At 38.7% G+C, this 14,381-nt stretch overlaps 1 protein-coding gene across 8 annotated transcripts in view; it reads right to left on the bottom strand.

Moving 5' to 3' along the window:
- Positions 1-4,742: 4,742 nt before the first annotated feature.
- Positions 4,743-14,381, bottom strand: part of LOC131358991 (gephyrin-like) — a 92,210-nt gene continuing 82,571 nt past the window's right edge. For 4 of the 8 annotated variants that reach the window (XM_058398481.1, XM_058398483.1, XM_058398482.1 and 1 more), the window contains 3 exons: positions 10,610-10,713; positions 10,412-10,508; positions 4,744-10,332 (listed from right to left, as the gene is read on the bottom strand). In XM_058398481.1, the coding sequence (XP_058254464.1) occupies positions 10,199-10,332; positions 10,412-10,508; positions 10,610-10,713 (335 nt within the window). In that variant the 3' untranslated portion in view covers positions 4,744-10,198. Of the gene's footprint in view, positions 10,333-10,411; positions 10,509-10,609; positions 10,714-14,381 lie in introns of all 8 variants that reach the window. The other 4 variants (XM_058398485.1, XM_058398489.1, XM_058398486.1 and 1 more) reach the window with 2 other exon arrangements.

Genomic DNA, 14,381 nt, shown 5'->3' with positions numbered 1-14,381 from the left:
AAAATTGTAATAAATGTTTAACATACACTAAGAATTTGTCTAGTTTTTTTTTTAGCTACGATCTTTCAGACAGAGGCAGCAGCTAACATCCAGGGGACTTCAGAATGATTCAAAATGATACTGTTTCATTTTTGTGCTAGATATTTTCAGTTACTGAGCAAAATTAAAAAAACAAAAACAATATGGTTAGGAAGACTATTGGAATAATTAACAACAGAAGTTCATCTTCTGGTTTATAACAATCATAGCCTGCTAAAAAATAAGGGCATTCTTAGGATAAATATTAAAATAAAATATACATGATGAAGATGGCTTTTGGGCCTATGTTAGCTATTAAATGCCTGTGTGAAATGACAGATTTTTAAATATAAGTGATGCAGAAAACAGGAGTCCAATTTCTTTCTCTAATTTCTTTTTGTAACCTTTCTCCTCCTTTTCTGTCAGGTCCACCATTACAACTTACTGGATGTTTTTTATGAGCTAATTCTCTTTGGCTAATTCACAAATGGCTCAACTGAGACAGTAAGTGTCTTATCAGGAGATTTAAAAGGGATGCTTGAATGTAGTTTCAGAACATGGTCTGTTTTATCTCATTTTGATTTCCCATATTTTTAAAACCTGATAAGCATTAATGAAACTTGTCTTTCTTATAGGCTGTTATTTTCATCAATTTTAACACAAGTTCAAACAACAGTTACAAAACTAAGTCCATGCTTTTTTTTAATTTAAAAAATATATATAATGAAAAAAATTAAAGATACAAAAATAAACACACACAATGCTAGAAAAGAAAGGAGCTCCACACCAAAGTGATAAAATTCAGTAAACAGTGGGGTGTGGTATAAAAAAAATTTATTGGATATTATAATAATGGAAAAGGTATGATAGTGCCTTCAACCCTCCCTTTACTTAGTGCCAAGCTGTTCCCCACCCCTTCTACAGGTATCCTTAGCTCAAAAGTCACGAGTTGACTTTTGAGCTAAGGATAAACCTCACTGTCATAAGAAGTCTCTTTCTGTTCCCACTCAATCTTGTCTTTTCTCGTTTTCATCTCTACAGCCATATAATTTAAATGCTTATTCTCTCATCCAAACCCTCATTTGTGATATATTTTACAAATTAATCATGTAAAACACATTGAAATGTAAAATAAATTGACATTCCAAATGTATGGCGCCTTTAGTCACCAAGCAAAGGCTAACGTTGTTTTCTCACAGATGTTTAATGCCTTCATCAACACCATAGAGCTGAATAAAAGTACAAATATGAACCAACATTAGCTACATGAAAACACACATTTGTAAGTAAACAAAAAAAAATCAACATACACACGTCTTAGAAAACTTTTTAAGTGCAAATATGAAAGGTACAGTATATATGAGATTGTCTTTTAAATGTTAGATTTTTTGCCTTCCACTGTTACAGAAATACAATATGACGTTTGGCATTGATTTCCACGGATTTAGTTGATATTGGAGGTGCCTGAGCCCCGCCTTCCTGGCCTACCTTGTAGATACACCTCTCCTGTAATTTGTGTAATACTTTATAATACGTATAACAATATGTGTTACACAGAACATGGCTTTCTGCTTGGACACTTTATTTAGAGAGGCTGGTCTGCTGGGGGATTGTTTGAAGGCAATTCAGGGGCTGCGCCCTTGGGTGGGGATTTGTCGGGAATCTCCCCACATGCTGAGGGCTGTGAGCAGGTGGTGATCAGCGTGATATATTCAATATCTCATTTTTTTATATTCTATTTGAGTGTTTTTTCTGTTTGTATGATTAACCTTTCCATAGCTCTTTGTAGATCACATGATCTTCTGCCATCCGCTGCTATAGTTATATTTATGTTTATTCTATTTGCACTACCTCAACCGCTGCTGTGTATTTTTGCACAATATTTTTTTTTTACATCATTTCACTTTATCCGTTTTATTTCACTTACATTCCAGTACACGTTCTTTTATTTCTTTTCAGCGCTAAGTGTCCTGTGTTCTTTTGTGTTGTCTTTATTGTATTTATTGTCTTTTTTGCACTGTCTTGTCTATGCTCTGTTTGCACCTTGCTGCACACTGTGCACTTTACGTGGCTAAGACAAACTTCTATCCTAGCTCTGTGGTGGTGTTTGTTGTTTTGTATTGAACTTGTTGTTGTATGTTTATGTAGCACCAGGTCCTGGAGAAACTTTGTTTCATTTCACTATGTACTGCGCCAGCTATATGTGGTTGAAATGACAATAAAAGCTTCTTGAATCTTGAATCTTTGCCTGTTTACTGTGAGTTTTGATTCACATTTTGGATTTGTCTACCTGCATCTAATAAAACACTTAAATCTGTATCCATCTAACCCTCATAGAGTCTGCACACCAGCAGCCTGCTAGAGGTCATTTTGTAGGGCTCTGGCAGTGCTCCTCCTTTTCCTCTTTGCCTTCTACGGCCCTGCCCAACTCTCCTGTAATGGGCCAACTCCGAGTGTATATACACTATATTGCCAAAAGTATTCGCTCACCTATCCAAATAATCAGAATCAGGTGTTCCAATCACTTCCATGGCCACAGGTGTATAAAATCAAGCACCTAGGCATGCAGACTGTTTTTACAAACATTTGTGAAAGAATGGGTCGCTCTCAGGAGCTCAGTGAATTCCAGCGTGGAACTGTGATAGGATGCCACCTGTGCAACAAATCCAGTCGTGAAATTTCCTCGCTCCTAAATATTCCACAGTCAACTGTCAGCTGTATTATAAGAACGTGGAAGTGTTTGGGAACGACAGCAACTCAGCCACGAAGTGGTAGGCCACGTCAACTGACGGAGCAGGGTCAGCGGATGCTGAGGCGCAGAGTGCGAAGAGGTCGCCAACTTTCTGCAGTCTCAGTTGCTACAGACCTCCAAACTTCATGTGGCCTTCAGATTAGCTCAAGAACAGTGCGCAGAGAGCTTCATGGAATGGGTTTCCATGGCCGAGCAGCTGCATCCAAGCCATACATCACCAAGTGCAATGCAAAGTGTCGGATGCAGTGGTGTAAAGCACGCCGCCACTGGACTCTAGAGCAGTGGAGACGCGTTCTCTGGAGTGACGAATCGCGCTTCTCCATCTGGCAATCTGATGGACGAGTCTGGGTTTGGCGGTTGCCAGGAGAACGGTACTTGTCTGACTGCATTGTGCCAAGTGTAAAGTTTGGTGGAGGGGGGATTATGGTGTGGGGTTGTTTTTCAGGAGCTGGGCTTGGCCCCTTAGTTCCACTGAAAGGAATTCTGAATGCTTCAGCATACCAAGACATTTTGGACAATTCCATGCTCCCAACTTTGTGGGAACAGTTTGGAGCTGGCCCCTTCCTCTTCCAACATGACTGTGCACCAGTGCACAAAACAAGGTCCATAAAGACATGGATGACAGAGTCTGGTGTGGATGAACTTGACTGGCCTGCACAGAGTCCTGACCTCAACCTGATAGAACACCTTTGGGATGAATTAGAGCGGAGACTGAGAGCCAGGCCTTCTCGTCCAACATCAGTGTGTGACCTCACAAATGCGCTTCTGGAAGAATGGTCAAAAATTCCCATAAACACACTCCTAAACCTTGTGGACAGCCTTCCCAGAAGAGTTGAAGGTGTTATAGCTGCAAAGGGTGGACCAACGTCATATTGAACCGTATGGATTAGGAATGGGATGTCACTTAAGTTCATATGCGAGTCAAGGCAGGTGAGCGAATACTTTTGGCAATATAGTGTATATACATTCACACACATTATATTGTCAAAAGCTTTGGGACATCCCTCCAAATGATGAATTGAGGTGTTGTTTTTCAGGAAAACAGTGAAAGGAACCCTTAATACTTCAGCATACCAAGACATTTTGGACAATTTCATGCTCCCAACTTTGTGGGAACAGTTTGGGGATGACCCCTTCCTGTTACAACATGACTGTGCACCAGTGCACAAAGCAAGGTCCATAAAGACATGGATGAGCGAGTTTGGTGTGGAGGAACTTGACTATTCTGCACCAGATGAATTAGAGCAGATGAAGTAGACTGCGAGCCAGGCCAAAACTGGGACGTAATGCCTTTACAGATGAATTTATTATGGAATTGGCCCTCCCTTCACAGCTATAACAGCTTCAACTCTTCTGGGAAGGATTTCCACAAGGTTTAGGAGTGTGTTTATGGAAATATTTGACCATTCCACTAGTACATTTGTGAGGTCAGGCACTGATGATGGACGAGAAGGCCAGGCTCACAGTCTCCGCTCTAATTCATCCTAAAGGTGTTCTATCAGGTCGAGGTCAGGACTCTGAAGATCCTCCACACAAAATTCATTCATCCATGTCTTTATGGACCTTGCTTTGTACACTGTTGCGCAGTCATGTTGGAACAAGAAGGGCTTATCCCCAAACTGTAAAAGAAAATGTGATTCATCAGACCAGGGCACCCTCTTCCTTTGCTCCGTGGTCCAGTGATGATGCTCACGTGCCCATTGTTGCTGTGTTTGGTGGTGCACAGGGGTCAGTATGGGCACCCTGACTGGTCTCCGGCTATGCAGCCCCATACGCAACAAACTGCGATGCACTGTGCATTCTGGCACCTTTCTATCAGAACCAGCATTAACTTCTTCAGCAATTTGAGCAACAGTAGCTCATCTGTTGGATTGGACATATACTTGTAAACAAAAGACAAGTTATTCAGCCACCTCTTGAAGTTAATATTAAAAAGAGAAACTGAAACATGTTTTTACATATTGATTTTAATTATGTTTTAATATCATTACAGAAAACATTTTATATAGTACAGGGGTTTTCTCCTCATTGTTTCAATATTTCAGGAGTGCTGGTCAAGATATGTACATTAGTGTAGCATATATGACTGTACATTTTGTGTATAAGTTAAAAACACTGTCAGCCTTTAAATAAGCTGTATCCTCCTTTTAAAGTCAAACAAGTAAATGTCCCAGCCGTACAAGCCTCAAAGTGTGGGCTAAGCTGTTTGCCCACCTTTTTAAAAAAAATAATTTTCACTCTTCACAAAACACCTGACCCAACCAATCTAGAGCTTAATAAATTGTTGATAAACTGAATCAGGAGTTGTGAATAATTCATAGGACTTGTGGGTATAATTCACAATAATATTAATATTAAATCTATTATTAAATTAATAATATGGGGAGATGTGGTCATTAAAGTATTCTAGACTGACTGACAGCACATTTCAGTAATAGAAAAAAACATCTTTGCTGATTACTTTAGTCTCCTCTAACTTTGATGTACATTTTGTCATTGCTCAGTGACCTCCTCCTTCTTCAAAATTTTCTAAGCCACACAATCTCCTTAGTGACCCAGGCTTTGTGCCATTAGTCATTTTTGTGCATACAGAATAGGGTAAAGGCAGAAGATTGGTAACCGTAATCCACCTTGAGGAAATCTGAGAGCACTCCAGCATGTCTAAGAACTAAACCTGTCTGTGCTAACATTTCAAATGTCTTTCTTCCTCAAAGCATAATTCTCCACCAATGACAAATATGTTTCTCCCCATTTTCACTTAGTTGTCACTAAATGGTTACAGATCCTCATAAAAATATGACGAGCAGAACAAGAAGAGTGAAGCACTGTTTTTAACATTTAATTTATTTGAAAAAACAAAACAAAAAACAAACAAACAAAAAACAAACAAACAAAAAAACCCACCTATAACACCCATGTGAAAAAGTCCTTCTGTACTAAGGGCCTAAACATAATTAGTTGTGTAACCTTGAGAAGCAACAAGTGCAACTAAATGCTTTTAATAACTCTCACAGTTGTCACACAGTAATAGTCTCTCACATTGCTTAAATTTAGTCATGTTGGAGGGCTTTCAATCATGAACAATGGAGTTCAAGAAAGGACTTGGCCACTAGGCCAAAAAACCTTCATTTTGTTTCTTTTGAGTCATTCAGAAGTGGACTTGCTCATGTGCTTCATATTTGTTATCTTGCTACATGACCCAATGTGCATAAGCCTCAGATCACTAACCTACAGCTAGACATACTCCTTCAGAATTTTCTGTTAGAAAGCAGAATTCATGATTCTTTTATATATGTCAAGTCACCTAGGCCCTGAAGCAGCAAAGCATCTACACATCATCATATTACCACCACCATTAACTGCTGGTATGATGTTCTTATTTAGGATGCTGTGCAGCCTCTGTGCCAGGTTTAATGTGATCCATTATGAAGACTGACCTTGTTTGAGGCATGCATTTGTCTGACTTGTTTTATGGCATCCTGGATGAGTCCTCAATGAGCTCTTAGAGGAATTTTGGACAGCCTACCACTTCTGGGAAGATTCAACACAGATCCAAGTTTTCTCCATTTGGAGAAAATGGTTCTTAATGTAGTTTGGTGGGGCCCCAGAGCCATAGAAATTGCGATGTAACACTTTGTAGAGTGATATAATTCAATAACCTTCTTTCTCATCTCTTCAGGTATTTCTTATTATTGCAGCATAGAGTTCTGCTTGTTGACTATTAAGATTCTATCACAAGGCTGTTATATTGTTTAGATTTCACAGATCTGGCAGTTATCAACCCTGGTTTGGTTAATTGGTTGAATGCAAAATTAAGCAGGCAAATACTTTTTCACATAGGGCCAGTTGCTGTTGGATAACTTCCTGTTTTCCTTTAATAAATGATTGTTTAAAACTTTGTGTTTACTTAGGGTGTATTCCATTTTCATATGAAGATCTGAACCAATTAATTGTGGCAACACAAATATAGAAGAAATCAAACATACACTACTGATCAAAAGTTTGGAGTCACATTGAAATTCCCTTGCTTTTGAAATAAACAATATTACACAAAATAACAATTAATTGATCAAAAATACAGACTGGACATGATGGTAAATTACCATTATAGCTGGACACTGATTTTCAATGGAATATCTACAGATGATGTAAAGGTTATTTTCCACAACCATCACATCTGTGTTCCAACAGCACATTGTAATGCTGAAAGGCTAATTAATCATTTTCTTAGGCTAGCTTTTGTGGGTACAACTAAAAACTCAAAATTAGCAGAAAATACAAATCTCTTCTAAAACTCATTTGTCTAATCTTGTTCAAAGAAATGTTGGCTATTCTGTGTAACAGATTGCCTTGAAACTAATGAGTTCATACAGCAATATATCTTACTCTCTTCAAAGTACAGCACAAACTGGTTTTAACCAGGATAGAAAGAGAAGTGCAAGGCCCCAGTGCACTTCAGATTCTCAAGCATGAGAAACATGTGTGTCAAACATGGTGAAGGATTAGTGATGGTCTGGGGATGCTTTGGTGGTGCTAAATTGGAAGATTGATGCATGATAAAAGGGATTTTGAACAAGGAAGGCTATCACTCCATTTTGCAACACCATGCCATACCCTGTGGACAGTAGTTGACTGCAAACAATTTACTCCTACAGCAAGACAGTGGACCAAAGCACAACTCCAATTATGCAAAAACTATTTGGAGAAGAAGCAGTCAGCTGGTATTCTATCTGTAACGGACTAGTGTGCACAGTCATCAGGTCTCACTCCTAATAGAGCTGTTAAGGGAGCAGCTTGACCATATGGTTCCTAAAAGTCACCATACATCTAACCAGTTCAAGAAGCATAAGGTGAGATTTTTTCATTACCTCAACAAATTGAAAGACAACATGGCAAAGATCTGGAAGGACTTAACTGCTGCAATGTGAGGATACTCTGAAGAAATTTAAAGACCAAATCCTTATTTTCAAGCAAAAGTAATTAAAAAAAATTATTTTAATAATTTTACAGCTCATTTAAGCAATACAATTATGTCCTTTCATGGAAAATGTGTGTATATAGGCGTAAGAAATTAGTGCAACTCTAGATGGAAAATAAATGTTGTGACATTGCATAAGCTTATCGAAACGATGGCATGGTGAATAAAAAAGCATTGGCCTTACTGGAATAATCTAGATCTAATTTAATATAATTGCAAAATTAGCCAAAATCTTTAACACTCTGATTAGGCACTTATAGCACACCATACATTTGTTTTTACAGTCAATATTTGCCCTGTGTATGAGTCAGTTATATATCTACCGGCTTAACAAGTTCACCATCTCGGGAAGAAAAAAAAGATTCATGGTACGTTTCATAAATTAATTGCTATTATGTTTTGTGTGCAAAAAATTATAACCAGTATGTATGTATGTACATAACCAACACTAACACTGCGTAGAACACCATTCCTCTCAAAATAGCTTCAGTGCTTTATTGCATAAATTCTATAAAGTGTTGGAAACCTTCCTATGTGATTCTGGTCCATGTTGACATGGCTGCATCACATAATTGCTGTAGATTTTTTTTTTAGCTGAACCTCCCATTAGACCATTTCTCAAAGCTCAATGCTCTATTCAATTCTGGTGACTGGGAGGCCACCTACAGTAAATACACTGAACTCATTGACATGTTAATGGAACAGGTTTGAGACATCTTGTGCTTTGTGACTCAGTGCATTATCACGCTGGAATTAGCCATCATCAGAAAAACTGGCCATAATGATAATCATCCATTATCTGAATGCTTAACATCAATATACAACAAATTTAACATGGACCAAATGTCAACATGGAAAGACTTTGTGGAATTGACTGTTGTGTGAGCAAAAGGGGGTCATACCTAGTATTAGTATGTTCCTCTGTATGTGAGGCTCTGGCCTCAACCACAGTGAATACCTTTGGGATGAACTGGAACACTGAACAACTGTTAGGCAAACAGGCCTCCTTGCCCAACAACAGTGCCAGCCCTTAAGGCTGAATGGCCAAATCCCCATTGCAAAACACATTCCAAAATCTAGTGGAAAGCCTTCCAAAAAAAAAGTGGACGTAATTATTACAGAAAAGGGGAGCTAAATCTGGAATGGAAGTTTCAAAAAGCACACATAAGTGTTATGGTCAGGTGTCCACAAACATCTGGCCATGTTTTGTATATGTACATATACATACATATACTTAAACACAAATGCATAAACAGTGGATATAAAAAGTTTACACACCCCTGCTGAAAAATGAACGACAAGATCTTTCTCCATCAAGAATATATGCAAGAATATGTTTACCAAAGTATGAGTTAAGGGGTATGCACCAGGTCTTTCTACAGTGTCCTCCCCTTCAGCAATTTATATTGGGAGGATTTGACTTTTTATATCCATTTAATGTGTGTATATATATATATATATATATATATATATATATATATATATATATATATATATATATATATATATATATATATATATACATACACACACACACACACACACAAACTCACCGATCAGGCATAACATTATGACCCAAACAGCGCTGACCCATTGGGGCATGGAGCCATTTGGCACCAAGATGTTAGCAGCAGATCCTTTAAGTCCTGTCAGTTGTGTAGTGGGGCCTTCATGGATTGGACTTGTTTGCTTTGTGCACCTTCTACCATTGTTTCGTGGTCCAGTTCTGAAGTGCATTCTTGGCGCTTTCAGCAGAGGGCACCCTGACTGGTCTGCAGCTATGCAGCCCAATACGCAACAAACTGTAATGCACTGTGTATTCTGACACCTTTCTTTCAGAACCAGCATTAATGTCTTCAGCAATTTGAGCAACAGCAGCTTGTCTGTTGGATCAGACCACATGGGCCAGCCTTTGCTCCCCACGTGCATCATCATCATCTGTTGCCGGTTCACCACCGTTCCTTCGTTGGACAACTTTTGATAGATACAGAACACCCCACAAGAGCTGCAGTTTTGGAGATGCTCTGTCGTCTAGCCATCATAATTTGGCCCTTGTCAACTTGTCACACTTGCTCAAATCCTTATGCTTGCCAATTTTTTCTGCTTCTAACACATCAACTTTGAGGACTAAATGTTCACTTGCTGCCTAATTTATCCCACCTGTCAGTGCTATGTTAAGCCTGACATGTTAAGCCTCAATGTTATGCCTGATCCGTGTGTGTGTGTATATATATATATGTATATATATATATATAGTGTTCCTCTGTTGCTGAAATATTATGTCTCTCCATAAGTTTGCTATTGTTTGCAAAGTTGATAATACTTCATTAACTTTTATCCAAATAGAAAAAAATAATAAAAATAACTGTGCAATTGCATATTACAATATAATAAATATGTGGACATGCACCACATATATCTTTTCTGGTTATGTAATATCTACGATGACATCATAGACGCCCTATGACCATGACGTCCACCACCTCGCCTTTGTGCAGCTCCACGTATTGCTCTGTTTTAGGGGGCAACATCAGAAGACCGTTGGCACTGCGCATGCTCATTAGCCGACTACTCATTTGATTGCCTAACCAAAAGAGAAGCAGTGTGTCAGAAATAACAGAAAAGACATAATACATACACATTACATATGCATTTACTTTTACCTGTACTCTGTGCCCAAGGTAGGGGCTCTTGGTGATGCCACGTCAATATACAGCGGTGGTACTCTGGGCGCGGGTCCAACTTAACGTCACAGGAGAGCTATTGAGAAAAGGTCACAAGCTGATGACATCACAGGAGAAGAGGAATATGTCTTCAATAATGTATCTTCAAAAGTCTCTTCAGTTCAAACATGTGCATACCCTAGCTTTGATGATTGTTGGCCTTGGGTCCAGAATACCCTGCATTTTTCGCAAAGCAGGGATAACAAAGAGATTACAGGTGACAACTGCAGACACTGGATTACCTGAGAAAAAAGGAGTAAGGGACTGAGAGAACAAGAAATGAAACAGTACAATTACAAACAAAATTAAAGATTGACATTGAAGGATTTTCTTTGGCGTGGGAGATAAGCAGTAATCTGAGGGAAAGGTAATAATCTGAAGCAGGGGCAGGACCTGCAATTCCTGCCTCAGTCCTATAGTACGCTACACAATTACTGCCCCCCTAAGTCAAGATGGCTAAGTTAAAATCAAGCTCTTAGTATTTAATTAGGGTAATCTCATATTAAAAAAATAAGAGAGAAATCTAAACTTTGATGATAGTTAAGTATAAATACCATGCAAAAATGTCCCAAAAATAGTCAGAATTGACTTGATAAGTCTACAGATTGTTCCAGTTAATATTTTTAATGCAAAACAATATGCTTATAAGGAAAAATATTACTGTGTTAATTATGTTAAATATATGATTTTCAAATTCAGTATCTGTCATATCATCTTAAAAAACTGAAAAATGCTTTTTGCACAAGTTTTCAAATCCTTTGGACAAGTAATTGGTAGAACCACCTTTTGCTGCTGTAAGTTTTTTGGGTTAAGTTCCTACCAGGGATAAGTTCCTTACAGAGTTCTTAATATTGTTGTCTGCTGCACCTTCACTCTAGTCTCAGTCACTTACCTCTGTAGCTCCTTCAATTGATTGATGACATCTGTGTGGCTTCTCTCACAAGTCCCTTTTATTGATTTTTTTTGAGGAATCACCTTCTCTAGGGAATGCCTGGGTTTATTTCCTAACAGTGCTAACATAGCCAATCATGTTCCTATCTTGTGCATATTATCATCTTTGATTTCCTCAGAATGCTCTTTATTTTGACTTTTTTTCCAGCTTTTCTTTAGATTCATAGAACGAGTTATAAATTAAGGGGGATATTTGTAACCCAATTTTGTTTTAGTCTTTCATCTGTGTAAATGTCCACAGCACAAGGGTTGAAGACTGTTGTAAACAGCATTTGTCAGTTCGTAAAATTTGTTACAGAATACTTTCTTAAATAAAGTCATTATCACTTTACATTCATTCATTTTGAAGATCAGTCTTAAAATATAATAGAAAATATTAAGCCATTTGTGCTCCAAACAAATCTGATGACTTTCAATCATCAGGGGGTTTAATAATTTTGCAAGGCACTGTAGATAGACAAATAGATATCTAGACAGAGTCACACATCACAATTATTGGCACCTTTGCATTCAGTACTTTGTGCAGTACTCTTTTGGCAACCTCACATCACTTCCCCACAGTTGGAGACAACAGAGTAAGAAATCAGAGACTAGTCCTTAACAGAAAAAAGGTATTGGATAAATATTCAGACCCAATTAATTTATATATATCTTATTGTGTCTACAATAGCAGGTTTCTGTGATGGGATAAAGACACCAAGATACAACGATCAGCGATTACATTATGAACACTGACAGATTAAGTGAATAACACTGATTATATCCTCATTATAACACCTGTTACTGGGTAGGATACATTAGGCAGCAAGTGAACATTTTGTCCTCAAAGTTGTTGTGTTCAAAACAGGAAAAATTGGCAAGCGCAAGGATTTGATCGAGTTTGACAAGGGCCAAATTATGATGACTAGACGACTGGATCAGAGCATCTCCAAAACTGCAGCTCTTGTGGGGTGTTCCCGGTCTGTAGTGTTCAGTATCTATCAAAAGTGGTCCAAGGAAGGAACAGTGGTGAACCGGAGACAGGGTCATGGGCGGCCAAGGCTCACTGATGCACGTGAGAAGGCTGGCCTGTGTGATCTCATCCAACAGACGAGCAGCTGTTGCTGAAATTGCTGAAGACGTTAATGCTGGTTCTGATAGAAAGGTGTCAGAATACACAGTGCATTACAGTTTGTTGTGTATGGGGCTGCATAGGTGCAGACCAGTCAGGGTGCCCATGCTGACCCTGTGCATGGGCATGTGAGCATCAGAACTGGACCAACGGAGCAATGGAAGAAGGTGGCCTGGTCTGATGTTTTCTTTTACATCACATTGATCAAGTCTGATCCATGGAGGCCCCACCTCGCAACTTACAGACTTCAAGGATCTGCTGCTATCTTGGTGCCAGATACCACAGAACACCTTCAGGGATCTAAGTGGAGTCCATGCCTCGACAGGTCGGGGCTGTTTTGGCAGCAAAAGGGCAACCAACACAATATGACGCAGGTGGTCATAATGCTATGCCTGATCGGTGTAAATCATGTCAGAACGTCCACCCTCAATGTGAAATTACTCTCATTTTATAGCAAGCTCTTAAGTTTTTCACATCTGGGCTGTGGGGTGGGGTGGTTAGATGGAAGCCAAAAATCAGACAAGATCAACCAAATCCCCCGAGTCACTTGACCATTAGACCAATTCCAAAAGGTCTAATAATTCCATAATAGCAAAAGGTACTGTATGTTTTGTGCATCATGCTTTATTTTTGCTTTTCTTCAGTCAGCACTGAGGATTTTATGAAGGTGGAGGAAATAATGAATAGCTATAATTTTACCTTTCAGCATGATAATGAACCAAAGCACACATCCAAATTAAAAAGGGAATGGTTCAACAAAAGAGATGTCTGAATCAAAATAAAAATCGGTGACTTAAAACAGGCTGTGCACAGATCTATATACATATATAGATCTATACGTATGTATAATGTTGTTGCTATTTTAGTAAAACAGCTCACCATAGAATTCAATGACATTTGGCTGGCATATTGTTTATAAATGTCAATATATTTGTAATATGGCCCATTTTGAGTGAGACTGCTTTAGGTGGGAGTGGGTCCATTCTTAATTAATATTTTGGTTAATAATGCACCATATCAAATATTAGCTCAATCAGATTTAAAGTTACTGAGAAACTGACCGTAGCTCCACCTTAGTGGATGACCACACCTTAAAATCAGCATATAATCTCATAATCTTGTCCGGTATCCTTTTAGGTTTTGCAATGAGTTACACCTCTTTGAGTAAATTTTGTGCTGCCTTGATAAACTGATTGATGTGTTGTGGCCTTTTCACAAGATTCTCAATGGGGTTAGAGTCTGGACTCTCTGGTAGCCATGTGTGAAAATGATGACTCATGCTCCCTGAACCACTCTTTCACAATTTGAGCCTGATGAATCCTGGCATTGTCATCCTGGAATATGCCTGTGCCATCAGGAAATAAAAAATCAATTGATGGGAAAACCTGGTCATTCAGCATATTCAGGCAGTCAGTTAACCTCATTTTTTGGGCACCAAACATTGCTGAACCTAAACCTGACCAAACTGAGCAACCCCAGATCACTACCCCCACAAGCTTGTACAACTTGTACATCACTATATCTGCCTTTCTTCTTACCCTGATGCTCCCATCACTCTGGAACAGGGTAAATCTAGACTCTGAATAAGACCATTTGACCCTTTACCAATGCTTTTAAGACTTCAAAAGCCTGCTTATGCAGCATGCTCAGACCCTACTGTAAAGGTATTCAAACTGTGTTCATGGGTGAGGGATGAGATGAAAAACTGTCTGTATAACCTTTACAACTCTTCTATAACTCTTTACAAATCTTAGAAGCTACACACTAACACTGGAGTACATAGAAGGTGGCACAAGGTGCAAGTTCTCCAAAAAACTGTAGAGGCTTAGCAAAATCCCTGCTGTACTG

This window comes from Hemibagrus wyckioides, linkage group LG09, assembly GCF_019097595.1.
Source record: "Hemibagrus wyckioides isolate EC202008001 linkage group LG09, SWU_Hwy_1.0, whole genome shotgun sequence".
NCBI classification, from domain to species: Eukaryota; Metazoa; Chordata; class Actinopteri; order Siluriformes; family Bagridae; genus Hemibagrus; species Hemibagrus wyckioides.
The sequence above is the reverse complement of the archived record's forward strand: the minus strand, read 5'-3'. Positions and strand labels throughout refer to the sequence as shown.